Here is a 20,893-nt window from a genome sequence, read left to right on the forward strand (position 1 = left end):
AGTAAACAACAATGTAAAAGTAATGTAACATAATTACATCATAGCAAATATTGGAAAGAAAAATTATACCTTTTAAATGGATGTTCAGTATTGGCATGATTAATAAAGAAAATATTGGGTCATGTTTGTCTACTTACGATGCAGGCTAGCATCACATAAACAATTTGTCAATGACAAGGAATATTTCCGTCGTTTCAGGTATTAAATGACGTCAACTTCCTTTTGACTGATAAACATATTTTAAAAACAGCAGGCGTCAAAAGGTGTTCCAAGAATGCATCATGACGTTACTGCCCCTAATACTAATGAAGTGCATTTTCCAAATATGTTTGATAATAAATATTCTTTATAACCACAGTGTTTTCCCAATCGCCACGGAGTCATAAAATTGTCGAATGAGGCAGTTTGTGTCTTGTAAATCTATAAAAGGGACTATTATACTTATTGCGTTAATATTAAATTTAAATTGGGTAAATCCTTAAATTTTAGAAACTTATAATCTAAGGATAAATCGTTAGTTATCAGCAACTTCTTAGAAATCACTAATACTATGGTTATAAGTAATTGGTAAAAACAAGGAAAAAAACAATGGGGCGAGATTATAAGATAGGTATACAAGCACCAGTCCAGTTAGTATTTTGATCAGTAAGAACTCATTAATTTTTGAGAATTTTGTAAAGTTTTGTATTATAATAAGACGTATTTAGTTCTAGTCATATAAAAAATACAGTGTGGTTTAAAGTTTATAACTGCCTAACGTGAAAGTGAGCATTATCCGTTAATGAGAGCCATGCTCCGCCGAGAATTTTAAAAAAGATAAATTTAAATATTTGCAGTTCAAATGTTTTTAGTTTCACACATATATCCAGCTTGCCACGAGAAAAATGTTATCTCCATGTCAGTCTCTGTAATTAATGTTGAAGGTTTAAAGTAGGTACACAAAATATTGAGATTACACAACAAGGGATAAATGTGTCTTCTGGACTAGAATTGAACAAAAGCAGTCCTAACGGAAGCTTCAAGAATGACATAGGATGTTTTGTAAATCAAAATGTTTATAATTTTACAAAGTTCCAATTGTTTGCACGACCTTGGCAGCCATCAAAATCATATCAATTTCCATATTCTGTACACACAAAGAATAAAAAAGAAGGGAAGCGTTACTTTGGTCACCAACACTTAGAACAAAGGAGTTGGTTGGTATTTTCGCACATTCAAACATAATTGTTTTGCAAGTATTGACTCTTAGAGGTATAAATATATACAAGGAAATAGAGAAAGATCACGACCAAAAGTGGAGTCTCTAGTATTCTTAGGTCGACAAAATATTCCTCTAAGAGGCCATCGTGATATGGTCTTCTGCTTCTGGGCGAAGATACTGGACATATCAATAAGGGGAATTTTTAAGGTCTAAAATCGCATCAGGAGATGGGACTCTTAAACAGCACCTATCCACAGCATCTTCCCGAGGAACATACATTAGTAGCACCAGTCAAAATCAATTGATAACATGTTGTGGTGAAGAAATAATTGAACAAATAATGAATCAGGTTCAAAGTGCAAATTATTACTCCGTCATATTTGACGAAACGATCAACTTATCCCACATGAAACAGCTTTCTCTAAATTAGAGATCATACACAATAACAACTTTCTTGAAGACTTTGTCAAGTTCATTGGAAATTTGTCAAATAGAACGGCAGTCCATGCATTTTATGCTCATTTAACCAGTTTGATTGATGCAGGCGAATGTCCTATTGGAATATTTTGTGATCTTAGTAAGGCATTTGATTGTATCAAACTAAACAGATAGGCATTACAGGAAATTCTTTACAGTGGATTATGTCATTTCTAAACAATAGACAACAATATGTGAGCCTGCACATGTGGATCGAGGATTGTGTGACCATTGTAAATTTCGTCTTGTTACTACATTGATGGGTGTTCCCCAAGGATCTATAATAGGACCAATTATCTTTGTAGTCTACATTAACGACATCGTACAAGTGGACAGAGCGGTAAAGTTCACTATATATGCGGATGATACGTTAATTATTCTATCTAACAAATCCAACGTAATCCTACAAAATCAATGTAATGATTTTCTTTTATCTTTATATTCTTGGTTTTGCGATAACTTGTTGCATCTTAATGCAGAAAAAAACGCAAGTTATACATTTTCACAGTAAACAAAAATACCTGGAAGGTCTTCAGCTTATTTTTAACAACATGCAAATAGCTACGGTGTCATCAGGCAAGTTTTTGGGAATAAGGATTGACGAAAGTTTGGATTGGAAGTTGCATTGTGGAGCGGTTGTTTCGAAGTTGAGTTCCATTAACTATCTAATTAGAAATTTAAAATATGTTCTGACGGAAAATCAGCTAATTGTGATTTATTATGCACTCGTGGAGTCCAGGCTAAGATATGGGATATGTTTTTGGGGTATGTCTGGTTATGCAAATGGTATTTTCGTCATACAAAAGAAAATATTGCGTTATGTCGGTGGTGTCTCCCGACTAACTAGTTGTAGAGAATATTTTAAAACATATAAAAATTTAACTTACATAAGTTTAAAAGGAGTGGTGATATGCATAATTTAAATACTAGATACTGTAATAAACTTTATATACCATTTTCAAAAGGTAACATTAAATTTAAATCGCCCAGGGTATACGGGCTACAGGTGTTTAATCATTTGCCAACAGTTGTCCACCAGTTCAATAAATGTATTTAAGAGGAATCTTAGGCAATTTTTATGTGAAAAAGTGTTTTATACAGTCGAAGAATTTTTTAGATCTTAAATATTAGCTGTATTTCATTTAGCTTTTAAATTCATTTCATGTCTTGTTTAGTTAGTTTAGTGTTTAGTTTTCAGTAATGTATATTTATGACTAATTCTATACAAACTATGTTTGTCAGAAAGAAAATAAAGAATTTGATTTGATCTAATTTAAAAATAATTAGTGAAAATCAAGAAAAAAGAGAAGAACAGCGCCTGACAGGAGAAGCCTCGGGGAAAATAGTATTAACACATTTAGCGCCACGCTGCAATTGTTTATTCACACATTCGGACTAAATATTTAAAATGACTATTTCTATGAAAACCTGTTTTTTAAATTTTTATTATTATATTTTAAACTTTTTTTCAGCTTAGTTTTTTGTGATTTTTTTTAGTGCTCACTGGTGGTCACGCGGTCCTAGGTTGGAATTTTATATTGTGGGCAGTCAGACTGACTGCTTTGTTCGGACTTCCGTCCTAACTTGTCAAGATTGTCATTTCAATCAGTTGCTTTCATCAGCTCCTCGTAGACACATCGTCTCAGGACCAGCAACTTCACGTGGAGTCATACGCCGTCATGTTACCAAATCCAATGGTAACTTTAAGATCATAGAATGTATCACCATATAATGTAAACCAAATTTAAATAACAATTTTTAACGGGTTTTTACCCACATATTTAATGGCTCAATATATGTATACCAACCTAGTAAGTATTAACCACATTTTGTATTAACCTTGGTCAAAATTTAAATCTCACGTTATTTTTAATTAGGTGGTTATATACTTTTTAGGTGCACTGATATGGAATGTGGATTCCGAAAACGTTTGTGCAATATAGCCAGATTGGGCTTTTTAAAATTATATACCTTTTATAAAGGATTTTTAATAAAAAAAATTTTTTATTATTTTTTTATTACTTATGACACAATTTTTGGTTGTCAGCAAAACAGAGTTACAACCAATGAATATCAGAGCTTATGGAATAGAGTTTAAAAGAATCCACAATATCATTTATTTGGGCGTCAATGTTAACGATAACTGGGATATAAGCAAAGAAATAAGAATGCGCATTGAAGAAACCATAGCCGCCTTCTATTCAAGAAAATTCTCATTAATAGAGATATTACATTAAACCTTAAAATCAGATTAATACGCTACTACATATTCTCCACATTGCTCTATGGCATGGAGAGCTGGACTCTTACAGCAACACTAATGAAAAAACTTAAGGCCTTTGAGATGTGGATTTACCGACGAAGTTGATCGAATAACAAATGAAATAGTTTTAACCGAATGAAAAAGAGCACAGAAACATCAAAAACCATAAAAATTCAAAAGATATAATATTTCGGTCATATAATGAGGCATCTAGAGAGCAGAGAGAAAGCAGAACATTCTGGCTCCGAAATCTTCTAGAGTGGTATCAAAAGACATCCGCTAATCCGTTTCGAGTTGCCGCAAACAAATTTATATTTGCCAATATGATCGCCAAAGTTTGATAATCGGAAGTATCAAACTACGAAGGTGTACTACGAAGAAGAACTATCGGAAAGAAGAAGAAGGATAGCCACTCCTCATATAAGATCAGAATAGCCATGATGACTGCCAATCTCCGCCGCTGAGATAACGTAAAGTAGAAAAAGAATAAGAAGATTTGAAAACAAAATCGGAGTGATGTAGCTGAACAGCATAGAAATCTTGGAATGTAGAAGTTCTTTATGTAGAGTAGTTAGAGTAGTAATCACGAATTATGGCATAATATGTTAAACTTCATTATACCTAATGCGATCAAATAAAAGTATACAAAGTTGCTGTAAGAATAAAAAATGAATCGATCATTAAACACAATTGGTTGAAGCGTTTTCCAAAATGAATCATCTAAGTATGATTACTAAAAAATTTACATATTAATTAAAAATGTATTAAATAGTCAAAAAGCGATTAAACTTCGACTCATAATTTAATCGAAAATGACACATATAAGATAATGCAAAGCGATTTCCTGCTGAATTTGCCGTTATAGGTGTGAAAAGGAAGGATAACAATTTTTTTCGAACATTTTGTATTTATCCCAAAAACTATTTATTTTAATACAATTAAATCTATTACAAAATATGCATATTGAAAAATTTATATATTGCTCCTATTGCGAATAAAGCGGGTGTAAACCAAATGATTGGCAATTCCAAAATTTGGACTGTTGATGACTGTGTATCAAATAATTATATCGAGAAGTGTAACTAAATACTAATATTACTTCTTTTTTTTTATTATAATTTGATTACCCATGGCTTTTTGTTTAAAAAAGTTATGTGATAACATTAATATTAATAGGTAGACTTGTCCTCCCTCTCAAATAGGTCGGGAACATTAATAGAAACTTTAAAATATTTAAAAATTACTAAAAACAATGATTTTTGAAGCAAAGCTTCTATTCTGGCGTTGTTATACTTTTTTCTCTACAGTAAAATTCTAAGGCGCGCGTCACGGAACTAGCGACACGAGAAATCGTCGTCACGGGTAGCATCATAGAATAGTGGTTCTTGACATCGATTCACTACTCTAAATTAATTCGTTTTTAGTCATTGTATACTTACTCTAAGCAGGTTTAAATTGAAAACTGCATAAAAAATAACTAACAAAATATAGACATTGATTCCAACCCTGCGCTTAGTTGATAAAGTGCCGATTAAAATCTGCTCTTACTAAAACTAACTTTTCAGCGGTTTATAATCAAGAAACGTAAAATATTGTTAGCGAAATAGAGTATTTAAACAACAAAGTTTCTTCATACAAAAAATAAACTGTGAGTACATTACCAATTTAATACAAATTCAATATTATATGATATTATTAAATATTATACATAACTCATAATTCAATACAACACATCAATTAATCCTGTTTCTGGTTTTTGGCAACTTCGAAAAGTCGAACTAATTAGCCGATACAGGACCGGCTCCAGAAGAATTTCATCAAATGAAGAAAACAAAAATTAAAAATAGATGATTCTGAAAATATTAGCATACCTACTACATCATCAACATCGACGTATTCCAATGCAGTAAGCAACTTCAATTTTACTTCAAAAGAACAAGCCATTATTCTGTCAGCTATCCAAGGTATTAAAATACATGAATACATAGTAGCCATAGGGTCTCTACTCACACCAAAAAATGTTATCTTTGCATCACGAATAGCTAACAACCGAGTTTGTATTTACTTGAACAATACTAGCATAGTAGATATCTTACTAAACAACCATAAAACAGTAGTCATCCAAGGCAATGAGATAGAAATTCGAAGACTTATTACGCCAGCAAGGAGACTAGTAATATCAAACATCTGCCCCAGCATTCCGAACAGTATTCTAGAAGACGAACTTAAACAACTAGAAATAACTGCAGTATCCAAATTAACGTTTTTAAAAGTTGGCATGCCCGAGTCTGAGTATAGTCATGTCTTAAGCTTTAGGCGGCAAATATTTGTCTCTCCGATAATCACCAAACCAATTCCAAATACAATCTTAATAACCTATGACAACACTCCTTACAGAATCTTCCTATCCCAAGATGGTTTAAATTGTTCTAGATGTAATACTACTGGCCACAAAGATGAAAACTGCACATCAACATCAACTGGTACAGAAACACTTAAAGATCCATATACCTCAGAACTCGAATCCATGGAAGTAAATCAGAATAATTCAGCAACAAATATTTCAGATGATACAACCAACTGTTCCAACCGTATTTCTGCAGATATCCCAACGACAAATGATTCGCTTATAATACACAATATACCTTCAACTACAGCTAACAGCAATAATACTAAAACAACCAATCAAGCAAAAAGGCAAATTTCAACCTCTCCTGAAATCTCAGAAACTAAAAACCTAAACGAAACTTTTATAACTCCAAAAAAATCCGCACCCAAAAAAAAAAGAAAAAGGCTTTAGATGTCGATGCCACATTAAAAAAATTGAAAACATTTTAATGACAGCATCTCCTTCATATACGCTAAATTTCTCTGAATTATGCGACTTCATTATAAACGCAATGGGATCAAAATTTTCTGAAGTCACAGCTAAAAACTATACAGAAGATTTTGACGGTTTATACGCCTTATTAAAAATGGTTCACTCAAAATTAAATGATAGACGCATGAAAAATAATATCACAAGAATTATAGGTAAAGAAAATAAATCCAACATATGAATCTTCCCTCACTGAAGAAAGCGACTACGATTTATCTCAATAGTCCAATTATATTCATTCTTCAATGGAACTTGAATGGCTATTATAGCCACATTGAAAACATTAAAATGCTAATCAATGCACTGTCACCACTAATAATATGTCTTCAAGAAATTCGTCTTTCCAACAATCAAGCAAAACTAAAAAATTATATGCCCTATACAAAAAATCGAGCAGTACAGCAAATATCTAGTGGTGGAGTCGGAATTTTTGTACATTCAACCATCCAATCCAAAGAAATTCCGTTAAAGACAAATCTGGAAGCAGTAGCAGTTTCGGTAATACATCATTTTAAAATCAATATAATGCAATGTATATTTACCACATTCTGACGAAACTACTCTATTAGAACTTCAAAATGTAATTAAACAAATCCCATCTCCAAAATTAATTTTGGGTGACACAAACTGTCACAACATCGCATGGGGATTACAAAAAACAGATAAAAATAGACGAATATTATTAGAAGCAATTAACAACATAAAACTAGTTTTGTTAAACAGAGGAACACCTACTAGATTCAATGCACATAATGGCACTTTTTCCTCCATAGACTTATCTATCAGTGATTCAACTTAAGCTCCATTTTTACAGTGGAATACATTGGACCACCTATACGACAGTGATCATTTTCCAATAATAATTACTCACGACAAAGATGAAAAAACTTGTACAACACCATATGAAACGTGGAAATTAAAGTCAGCTGATTGGGAAAAATATTCGAACTTAGTAAGCATACGTATACCAAATCTCGTTATATCAGATAATATAGACACTACTCTATCATCTTTCAATGGTTTAATTTTAGACGCAGCCAGAGATTCTATAGGAAAAACCAAAAATATCACAAAAGCTCCTCTTCCTTGGTGGAACACTGAAATCGCATCCGCTTTAAAGCAAACAAAACATGCTTTTAATATATACAAGAAGTATAACACACTTAATAACTTAAACAATTTTAGATCTTTAAGGGCCAGATCTAGATTTTTAATAAAGCAAGCAAAAAAAGAGAGCTGGACCAATTACGTGTCGTCAATTGACTCGTCTACGCCCATAAGGGATATATGGCAAAAAATAAGGAAAATAAAAGGTTCAAAAACATTTAATCATATTGACACAATAACTACAAATGATCTAACAACTTCAGACAAACACGAAATCTCAGAAATTTTAGTAGAACACTATCAGTTGTATTCAAGCAATCAGCAGTACCACCCAAATTTCTTAGAACATAAAGAAAGAACAGAAGCATCAAAAATTAATATAGAAGATACTGCTGATCCACTAAACACTTCCATAATACTTGATGAATTAAATGAAAGTCTTAATAACACCAAAAATACCTCACCTGGACCTGATGAGATACCACCAATTTTCATCGAAAAACTACCTATAAGCGCGAAGGTTACTTTAGTAGAGATCTTCAACAAAATTTATTCGACCCATAAATTTCCATCTTTCTGGCGCGAAGCAATTATAATACCATTTTTAAAAGACAATAAACCAAAAAACTTATCTTCTTCGTATCGACCAATATCTCTTACCTGTAGCATCTGCAAAATAATGGAAAAGATTCTAAGCAAAAGATTAAAATGGTACTTAGAAAAGAAAAATCTCCTTACATCCATCCAAAGTGGGTACCGATCAGAACGGTCTACAATAGATAATATTATAGCATTAGAATCTGAAATACACGAAGCTTTTATACCTAAACAAAAATTAATAGCAATTTTCTTTGACATCACCAAAGCATTTGACACCACGTGGACATATCACATCTTAAAAACAATGAAAAGTTGGAAAATAGATGGCAAATTCTTAGCCTTCACCAAAAACTTCCTGGAGAACAGAAGTATAAAAGTTAAAACAAACGGTGTCATGTCAACTAAGAAATCACTGGAAAATGGTATCCCTCAAGGATCTGTATTAAGCCCCCTGCTATTTTTAATAGCAATCAACAACGTATCTAACCATTTTATGCTTCCAGTAAAAGCAAACCTTTACTTTTCAACCGATTTTCAACCGAAAAAACTAAAGTAATAATATTTGACAAAAGAAAAACACAATACCACTTAAATTTAAAACTAAACGGAAATACTCTTATAACAATCAACGAAATCAAATTTTTGGGAATGACATTCGACTCTCAACTAAAATGGATATCGCACATAAATGAACTAATTAAAGCATGCCAACAGAGAATAAATCTTCTAAAAGTTCTTTTCGATCACAAATGGGGCGCAGACACAACTATTCTTCTACGATTATATTAAGCTCTAATTAGAAGCAAACTAGATTACGGATGTATATGCTACGAAACTGCTACTAAAAGTCAAATCAACAAACTGGACATCATCCAATCCACAGCATTACGCATAGTTTTCGGAGCTTTCAGAACTACGCCAATTAGCAGCCTTCAAGTCCTAGCAGGAGAACCGCCATTAACTCTCAGAAGACAATATTTTTCAATATGTTGTGCTACTAAATATGTCAGTGCAAAGGAAAACCCGTTTATAACAAGCCTAATAAGGAGCAACCCTCCAAATCTGTACTCAAATTATTGCCCTAGAAACTTACCTTTCAATGAACGAATAAATCAATTTGAATTCGATATACATCAATTGAGAGCCACTTCTACAAACAGATGCCAGTCTCCTCCCTGGAAAGTTCAAATACCAAAAGTAGATTTTACCTTACTTAACTATCCCAAACATTCACACAATCCTTCTGAAATAAAACAAAAATTCCGATCTACCATCTCCAGATACCCTGATTTCAAACTAATTTTTACTGATGCCTCTAAAAGCAGTAATGGTGTAGCTGCTGCAGCTATTTTTGATGACAACACCTCTGTCACCCGTCTAGCCAAGGAGTGTAGCATATATACTGGAGAACTGAATGATATAAATTTTCTTATTATATCAGATTCTCTAAGTGCTTTAAATGGTGTCAAGCAGATGTATCCTACTCATGCCAATTTAGCATTAATAAAAGACATGCTATACAATGCTTAAACATGTGGTAAAAACATAACATTTTATGGGTACCATCCCATGTTGTGATAAAGGGTAATGAAGCAGCTGATAAAGCAGCAACAGAAGCTATCAATAACACGACAATTCCTATTATGCAAAACATACCAATTTCAGACCAAAAAACAATAATAAAAACTTACATTAACAAAACCTGGCAAGTAAAATGGAACCAGACAGAAGCAAAATTAAAAATTATCAAACCAGATGTTACTTCTGCTTTACTACCGCTCGCAGCTCAAAGACATGACCAAGTAGTTATTAACAGACTGCGGCTAGGTCATACAAAATTTACACATGGATACATCATCTCCAAGGACCCTCAGCCGATTTGCCACACCTGTCAAATACCATTTTCAGTGCAACATATAATGATAGACTGTCCAGTGTACTCAACAGCAAGATCGACAGCAAAACTTAAACACAATTTGAAAGAAACTCTAAAAGAAGACATCAGTAATACAATGAATTTTATCAAAAATTATAAACTGTATAACAAACTGTAACATAACATAAAATGTTTATATTTTCCAAAACTGTTATGTAAGTTTTAATAATATACTAAGTGTAACCTTTCTAAAATAAAGATATACCACCCCGCTAATAACCCTAGGGGTTGATGCGGTAAAAAAATATATAGACATTAAATGAGAATTAAAAAATTAAAAGAATATCTTTCAAAGAATTTATATGAAAATAATTTCATTTAAATACAATTGTTATTTTTAAACATATTAATATTTGACCTGAATTTGACAGGTTTGTCATAAGAACCTAAACAATGTATGCTTTGTTAACAGGTAGCGTTAGAAGCAAACGTAATAATTTATTGAATTTATTTAAAATATAAAAAATAAATAATAAAATTACTTTATTAAATTTTTTTTAACAAATTCATTTTCAGTACGAGAAACTATAAAAAGTAAGTTCTAAATTATACTAAGTATAAATATGTCTTTAGAGAAAAAAGTTCGACTAATGGTTTAACTCCACAGTCAAATTATTGGGAGTATTTCATACTTTTTTACTTTTATTAGCAGTATTTTTTACATAGTAGTCATTGGTAATTGTATGACCTATAGATCTAAAGATCTTTATAATGAATATTTAAAAATAATTTTACAGAATGACGTCCGTCTGGCATTTTTATTGATTGTGGCACTACGACATCACAAAAATCTTAGACAAGGAAAGAGAGACGACAGGTAACGCTCATTTAATAAATCTTCGAAAAATAAAGCCAGTTTCGATGAGACCGCCATGTTTTGGTGCCTATACGTTGCCCATTACTACTTTTGGCAGGGTTACCAGGTCTACTGATTTTTCAGTAGATCTACTGATTTCAACTTCAATTTACTGATTTACTGAAACACTATAACGATCTACTAAAAATATGTAATGATAAAATCATGTTCAAAAAGTGATCAATGTGTCAGTTTTCAACTCTAAATTTTGTAAAAAATCTATTAATTAATATATATTCATTATTCTCAATCTACTGAAGAAATAATATATGACCTGGCAACCCTCTGGTGCCGGTTTAGGCTTCAGTCAATTCCATACGATTACACGTCCCCTCTCTTTCCTTGTCTAAAGATAAAAATTATGTACAAACAGTTGCATTAGTTTCTGTAACCAAAAATATAAACGGATAATGTATAAAAAGTTAACAGACCTTGATATTTTAAATGTGCCAATCAGCTAAGTTTCACACTCAACATTCTAAAAGTACATAATATCTACATAAAAGTATAATATATACAGAAAAGCGATGTGAAATATCATTTAATTGTTAAAAAGTGTAACCAAAATTATATGGTATTTCGAACAATAAATTTCTAATAAAACACAAACTACAAAAATAAAAATTTTGGTATTTTTTCCTGAGAAAATAATATCAGATGCAGAATAAGAAATGTATTTTAAAATACATAGCGTAGAAGAGATAGCGCAACTATATCTTTTTTATATCTTTTTATAGTTTAAGAGTATTTTATAAAGTTTGTCGATATTTGCATACAAGGAAAAAAGGTCGTGAACTTGTAAATTAAAATAAACAATATTGTCTTAAATTGTTTACTCTTAACAGACAATACACTATTATGTTTATTAATATTTAATAACCAATTAGTCACTAATTGATAATACAGTTAACAAACATACAAATATCTGCAAGAAGCTACTTATAGATGTACACACCACGAGACTAAATATATATAAAATGATCCAAAAGATTATATAATGTATATATATATATATATATATATATATATATATATATATATATATATATATATATATATATATATATATATATATATATATATATATATATATATATATATAGGAAATACTGGATATTATTGAGTTTAGCCGGGATGTTACAGAAACTCTCTTTTGACTTTTGGTCTAGCTTTCTGAATTGCTTTTATTCCTTCTTCAAGACATAGTCGTCGAGATTATTTATATAAAGCTATGACACTCAACATTAATAACAGACATATAAAATATAACTATAAAATAATGAACAAAATACATTTTAAAATTTAGTTATTGATAGTAAAACTTCGTTTGTGACATTTTTTGTGATGTGTTTTAACTGATCTGGATCTATGTCCTGTCCGTTTACAAACTCTAGGAGTTGGAGTTACTACAAAACTTACTATTGTTACTAGGCTATAATTTATAGCAGAAATAAATTATTACAAATAAAAAACTATCTTTTTAAATGATGAAAGCAATTATTAATAAAAATGTTTATTTTTCCTTTAAAATTTAAACACAAAAGTTACCTTGATTTTACTCAATTACTTTTGGGGGTGTAAACTAGACTTCACTGGAATTTCTGGGGGTAGAACTAGGCTTACACTTTCTGCCACACGAACAAATTCATCTCCATACTATGAAAAGTATTTTGAAACGGCTCCTTAGGACATACAAATTTGAGGTTGAAATTGGGGCACTGGAACACAAACTTTAGACTCGGCTTCTTAAAAAACAGGAAAATGGAACATGTGGATATCTTTCAAAACCTCACTTTAACTGTAACTACTAACTGCCACAATACACTACATATTTTCCATGAAAAGGGGCGGAAAACAAAAAAAAAACATTACAAATTTGACGTGAAATTTAGACCAACGCTGAAGCAAATCGCTCTTGACAACGCCTCAGCGAGAGTGTCGCAATTATCTTTCCGGCAAAATCTTCTCAGCGATCTAAATGTATATCTATTTGAAACGTAATATCAAGCGGCTTTCGATAAAAAAAATTACCAAAGAATATGCGTCCGTGATATAAACAAACTTAAAATGTTTTTATATCAACTCGGTGACGCAAAGAGGATTGAAAATATTTTTTGGTATTTTAACACATAGGAGGAGATTTCAATATATAACAAGGAATTTTAAAATGCTACAATATATTAAACCCAAAGCTAAGATTAATACTATTACAAGAATTAATATTAAACTTAACAGGCTTCCGGGTTGATCGGCGTCTTAAAAACCTGGAAAAGCTATTTTGAGTGTCTTCTAAAAGGCAAATACAAAAAAATATAGCCCATGACATAGCGGATTTGGAGATAACAAGATCAGAATCATAGTAATGAATTAACTTACCGACATACAAGACAGGAAGATAATGAATAACAATAAAGCACTGAAGAATAATAAAGCCCAGGTATTGATAGCATACGGGCTGAAATTCTTAAAATTGAAGGACACACACTAATAGATATATTTTATAAACTAATAACAGACATTCGGAACACGCCAAGAAATTCAAGGAGACTGGAAAAAAGCAATTATGTGCTCAATCCACAAGAAAGGAGAAAAACTCAGCTACAAAAACTGCAGGGGCATGTCCTTACTTTGTATAAGTTTTAATGTGTTTACGTGGATCCTAAACAGGAGATTAAGTCACTTCACACAGCAAATCATAGGAGAATACCAGGATAAGCACGATATAGACATCTACCAAATATTTGTAGATTTTTAAAACCCAAAAGTATATTGTTAAGTCTAAACAGATTGTGATATACCCAGACGATGTAAATTTGAAGAGCCGAAGCGTAAGGGATATCACAGAACTTTAGGTGGAGCTTGAAGAAAATACAAAAGAAATAGGGCTAGACCTCAACACAGATAAAACTAAAGCACTAATACAAGCAAGGAAACAACGAAACTTGCAAAATTTGACAATAGAAGACGCAAATACTGAAGTTTTAAAACAACTCACAAAGCTGGGGTACACAAAACTGAGGACGGCAGCGGAGAAGAGGAAATATGGAAAAGGATATTGCTTGCTAACAAAACTATCTTCCCTATGCCATAGGTATTTGGATCCAAAGATATATATATAGGAAAGTAAAGTTTAAGATATATTATAAAACCAATAGCAGCATATATATGGCACAAAAACATGGATCAGGACAGAAAAAACAATAAACTGTGTTAATACTTTTGAAAAAGAGATATTGAAAAAGATTCAATATGGTTCAACCACAAGTTATATCAATATTATAAAGAAAGCAAATTATACGTAAAACAAAAAGATTGCACTGTGCAGGTCATCTTAAAACAATGAATAATAACAGAACACCTAATAGAACGCTTAGTGAAACTATGGTCAGACGTCGGTCAGTGGAAAGACCAAGGAAGAGGTGGATAGACGAAGTGAGAATCGATGCTAAATAGATATTGAGGGTGAATAACTGAAGGAGAGCAGCCAAGGAGAGAGAGGCTTGGAGGCGGATGCTGAGGGAGGCCGAGGCCCGACTTGGGCTATAGCGCCATTGGAGAGAGAGAAAGACTGACGTTATGTACTTTGTTTATTGGGAATAAACGAGAATTTTAAATAAAAATACACTATGTTTATTATCTACATACCTAACTGGAGAATAAATATAGAAAATAGAAAGTAATGAAGGGAAATCATACAACAACCTGTGAAGGAAGGTGAAAGAGAACAAGAAAACACAAAGAAAAGGCGGCGTGATCCCCGCTAAAAACGAATCAGAAGGGCGGCTGACTAATAAGCGGCTTATACTACTGCCCAGAAGTGACACCGCCACTTTTGTGTAAACACCAAACACATAGCTCGAGCAATACAGAATTGGAGTAGTGTATTATTTTCTTCCGATGAATCGAGATTCTATCTTACGGGCTCAGACCCGTAAAAGTGTTGCCGAGGAACTTTATTTTAGTGGAGGGTCAGTTATGACATGGAGAGGCATATTGTTTGATGCTCGCACGGAGTTAGTCTTTATCGAGAATGGGACATTGACTGCGCATAGGTACCTGACACAGGTTCTAGAAGACCGTTTATGGTTATTCTTGGAGATGACGCAACATTTATGCATGATGTTGAACGGCCCCACACTGATATGATAGTTACTGAGTATCTTGATAAAGTCACACGAGTTGTTTGGCCTGCCCCTGCTCGCAGTCCAGATATCAATCCCATGGAACATATTTGGAATGAGCTGAAGAGACCTCTACAGAGTCATGTGCCGACCCCCAAAAATTTAAGAGAGCTTCGCGATATATTGGTGCAGGAATGGAACAATCTTCCCCAGAGTGTGATCCAAAATCTGATCCAAAACATGCATTGTCGTTTGCAAGCTGTTATCACTCCCAGAGAAGGGAATAATCTACTAGACTAGTGAAGTCGTTAAAATTTCTTTTGTTTCAACAAAAAACACTTTCATTTAAAATGTCACTTTTCAATATTTAGTATATCAAAGGAAAATTGTTCATTTTCATCACTTTCAATAAACTTTAAATGACAAAAACGTTGTTTCCTTTAAGCAATCCGTTAGTAAACTATGTGACATCCGAAAATAGTTAAAAAAGAATATTAATTTCTAAAATAAATTCAATTCCCGATATGGAAATCTAAAATGTCAAAAATAACGTATTTTTAATTAAGACAATGGAGAACGAAATATTATCGTCCATTTACCTCTCTATTACTGGTGTCCTTTTAAAGAACCTTCTAGACAACATCAAACAGCTGGATATTACCAGAGAGCCTAGGGTTCGAAAACAAGGAAATACCCTTAGAGCTAACTTAATGATATTGAATTGGAATGAGTGTGTAAGAGTGGCAGCCACTTCAGACTGGACAACTAACTGCTCTTAACATAATCGGAGGAAGATTCAGCCAGGAGGATTTGATATACAAAATGATCAAAACATGGGGACATCGGCGAGAATGATGTCGAAATATCTTATAAAGCATTAATATAGGTGCCACGTACACATCTTAACAGAGAAAATAAAAGTTGGTTTATTGCTTTGCGCTTGACTAGTCCTAATTACACTTAAAACTATATATATATATATATATATATATATATATATATATATATATATATATATATATATATATATATATATATATATATATATATATCCTAAAGATATACTAAAACAAACACACGGTTTTATGATGGACAATTAGATAACATCTACAAGATCTTAAATATAAAAAAACTACCGTATATTCCGAATTTAACAAACCAACTAACTTCCTTGTTTAAGGACTACACAAATATAAAAATTAGCAAATTCATCAACCTTAAACGCAAAACCATATTCTCTAAAATTAAAGATTGGACACCAGTGATGTATAATAGCAATGCCATATATCAATTGCGGTGTTTAAGTTGCCAGGGATGTTATATTGGACAAACCGAACAGTGGCCGAAACACAGTATACCATAACACAAAAGTAACTGCAATAGAAGAAATAAACATGTGCTGTTGTCGAACATTTTATAAAAACAGACCACCAGTTTTATTATGATAACGTGAAAATATTGCAATCATTAAGCAATTACAAAAATAGAGTATTTCTCGAGATATGTCATATCAAGCGAACTAAGAATGCCATTAATAATAAAACAGACATTAGTAATCTTAGTAGTATATATTGTAACATTTTAAACACTTTATAGTACCGTCAAAAATAACATAAGGCTACCTCTCTAATATTTATTAGAGAGGTAGCCTTATGTTATTTTTAAATAAAATTGTTTTAATATCTAAACAAAATAAGTTAATGTATTTTAAAAATGGTAGTAGTAATTATTTTAATGTAATTGGTAAAGTCCTGTGATGTGCTGGTTTGCATTTTAATGATTCGACTCTGTGAGTTTTTATTTTTTTGTAAGTATGTTCTATGTATTAATTGTTTTTAATAATAATTTTAGTGTACTCCTGATGAAGCTAATAAACAGCGAAATATCGAGTTTGACGAGATAATAGAATCGTTTTATTTTTTGACCGAAAAACCTGATATCCCTCTCACTAGTTTTACTTAATAGATAGTCGATATATATATATATATATATATATATATATATATATATATATATATATATATATATATATATATATATATATATATTATGGTGTAGCCTCCATTACATATTCTTCATTCTTCATATCTGCCCACGACTGTCTAAAGTTCGCTTTTCTGTGCCATGTTGTACCGGCTTGTTTCCTTATGTCATAGTCCCATCTTAAATTTGGACGTCTTCTTGGTCTCTTAATGCCTCTTGGATACCACAGAGTAATTCTAGTGGACAACTTATTGTCAGTTCTTCAATCAATAACCTTGGTTTTCTGTCTGATCCATTCTATTCTTTTTAGATCTCTCTTTGTTATACCTAGCATGCATTGCTCCATTGACCTTTGAGTGACTTTGAGTTTCGATATTATCTCTTTCTTTAGTGTCCAAGTTTCGCAGATGTATGCCATGATTGGTAGTATACACTTGTTTCTTTAGGTGGATTCGCATCTTCGATTTAAATATAACTGCATTTCTACCAAAAGATGTCCAAGCTAGTTTCATTGTTCTGTTGATTTCTGGAAGTAAGGAGCCAGATGTATGTTTTAATTGTCCCAGGTATACACACTCGTCTACTGTCTCAAGTGCAGTGGTGTTTATTATTACATCTTCGACATCCAATAGCTCGTTGTACATAGTTTTTGTCAAGTTCATTTTTAAGCCAGCTCATTGCTAGCTGTATTTAGGTCGCTTATAAGTTGTCGTAGTTCTGCAGTATTATTAGCAATCAGAACGATTGCAAATCTTAGATGGCTGAGGTATTCTCCATCAATGGATATTCCTTTGTTCTGCCAGTTGATTTTGCTGAATATATTTTCTAGAGTTTCAGTGAAGAACTTTGGTGATATTGCGTCTCCGTGTCGGACGCCTCTGGTAGTGGGAAATTCTGGAGTGTTTTCATACATTTTTACTTTAGCTTTTGCTTGTGTGTATATATTTGCTAAAGTTTCTATGTACGGTTTGCCAATGCCTTGGTTGGTCAAAGCTTCTATTACTGACTTGGGATATATAGAATCGAAAGCCTTCTCGAAATCTATGAAGGTTATTGCTAGCGGTATTTCATATTATTTAGCTCTACTCATTAGTTCTCGAAGTGTATGAATATGATCTATGGTATACATTATATATATATACATTATATATATATATATATATATATATATATATATATATATATATATATATAATGTAGCAAGAGAAAAACTTAAAGAAAACAATGTTCAACCGTAGACAGCAGATTTTTTAGACCACGGTTAATGAAAAATGCTTAAAAAGTATATACATAAAATTTATCGAAAATCTTGCGGGTTCAAGTTAAACATGACCACTAAATTCTAAATTATTAATTTAGAATTTAAAAATTTAAATATAAAAACTTACTTTTCACTATATAGTCTCCCTGGATACATAGCAACAGAATAACCAAAATAAGTTTTTTCGGTCGAAGAACGATCCGAAAAAACGATCGGAAAGTCCGTGTCGAAATTGAAACATTTCACTTTCACACAAAATAAACTTAAGGTAAGTAGAATAAATTGCATGTTGGAAGGTGCGTATCCTCCAACGTCTACGACAACGTATTACAACAAAATGATGCTATGTAATCTTATTATTAATTTATTGCTTCGAACCATTATCGCGCTCGGGAAGTAGAAAAACCAATCTTTTCCTGTTCTAACCAAATCCTAAGACAATTTTGTCAATATTTCAAATATTTTACACAATCATCATAAATAAATTATAATATAAATTTTTTGGTAGATATACCTATAATATTAGTAAATGGATATTAAAAACATAATATAATACAATATATAATATAATGCAGTACATATATACTTCTACTATATTTCTTTTGAACCCTTGATTGGATTTCGATGATTATTGTACGTCTATTTCTAAGAAATTACTGTATTAATATTTTCTGAGAAATGCCAATGTTTTACTCGTATACGGGGTGTAAAAAGAAAGCTGTGTTTTTTTATTTTATTTTGCGACACTCTGTGGAATTTACTAGAAACAAACGCTATATGTTGTTAATATTTCAAGATAGCTTGATCCTTTCTCAACTTTTCGAAAAAAATTCATCTTGGTATCTCTATTATCAAAACAGAAAAGTACGTTAAAAACATTACGTGATTTTCTACTCTACAAAATGAACGCACCACCTAAACTGAACCATAATCTTTAAGCTATATTTTTCTTTTAAATCCTTGGTTGGATTTCCATATATTTTTCTGTAAATTGTAGCTCTTTTTCTAAGTAATTACTGTATCAATGTTTTCTGAGATATGTCAACGTTTTACCAAATACCTACGGGGTGTAAAAATAAAATTGTGTTTTTGTGAGATAGGATCATCTTTTCACAACATTTTTATATAAAAATCATCTTGATATCTTTATTACCAAAAAAGAAAACAACGTTCAAAGCGTAATGCGATTTTATTTAATTGTAATATTCATTAATGGAAGCAATTAGTTGGCTATAAAAATAAAATAATTTGACAAGGCAGTTTTAGATTGACAATATTGTCCACAATTCAATAAATTGGTTTGCTGCTTTAAGTATGTTAGTTGACATGGACCGCATCTACTTCAAGAAATCTGAGCCGTGACGGAGATACAAGGAAGAGGAAGCGTCACAATACCACGCCACGATCAGTTTATTACGCTTAGTGCTATAACAGAACGTTTTGTCACAATGAGACATTTACAAAAACAAGTAGTAGGTGTTCATAATATTTAAATTAGTAGAAACACTTTTCAAAGACGTCTCGCTGAGCAAGATTTACATGTAAGGATACCAGTCGGAACAACAGTTTTAAACGTAAACCATTGTAGAAGCAGATTGCAATTTGCTAGAGAGCACCTTGGCTGGAATGTTTATGCCATGGAGCACGTGCTGTTCACAGAAGAATCAAAATATTACTTATATAGCTCAGATAGACGTGTGAGGTTATTCGATGGCCAAGAGAACGCTATGCATAGTGCAAATACGATCTATGTCTTTATTCCATGGAGAATCTATATTGTTTTGAGGGGGAATATCTATTACAGCTCGAACGGACAATGTTGCTTTACGAAGACGTTCCTTAACAAGTGAAAGGTATATTACAGACATTTTGTCTAACCAAATTAGACAAAAAAAGCTCCATTTGCTCCTTACATAAGAAATCATTTCTTGTAATACATGATAATGATCTACCATGTGGTGTACGTGCATACCGTGATTATTTGGACTAGGTTGGGATACAAAACTTAAACTGGCCCCTCTGCAACTCTGATCTAAATCCCATAGAGAATTTTTGGGATATTATTGATCATCAACTCAGGACCCGACAACCACCACCCGTCTCTCTTGACGACATAAAAGTTATGGTGAGAGAAATTTGAGATGTTGGTTGAGAGAAATTAATCAAGATAAAATACGACGCTTGATTTTAAGTATGCCTTGTCACTGTGA

At 32.0% G+C, this 20,893-nt stretch overlaps 1 protein-coding gene across 1 annotated transcript in view; it reads right to left on the bottom strand.

Annotated features, from left to right (window-relative positions):
• LOC140443662 (integrin alpha-PS4-like) overlaps window positions 1-19,073 on the bottom strand; it is a 157,411-nt gene extending 138,338 nt beyond the window's left edge. Inside the window, exon 1 of the mRNA XM_072535032.1 lies at window positions 18,811-19,073. Within this exon, the coding sequence (XP_072391133.1) occupies window positions 18,811-18,971 (161 nt within the window). The 5' untranslated portion in view covers window positions 18,972-19,073. The remainder of the gene's footprint in view (window positions 1-18,810) is intronic.
• Window positions 19,074-20,893: the final 1,820 nt, after the last annotated feature.

The sequence above is a fragment of the Diabrotica undecimpunctata genome, chromosome 6 (genome assembly GCF_040954645.1).
Source record: "Diabrotica undecimpunctata isolate CICGRU chromosome 6, icDiaUnde3, whole genome shotgun sequence".
In the NCBI taxonomy this organism is placed as follows: Eukaryota; Metazoa; Arthropoda; class Insecta; order Coleoptera; family Chrysomelidae; genus Diabrotica; species Diabrotica undecimpunctata.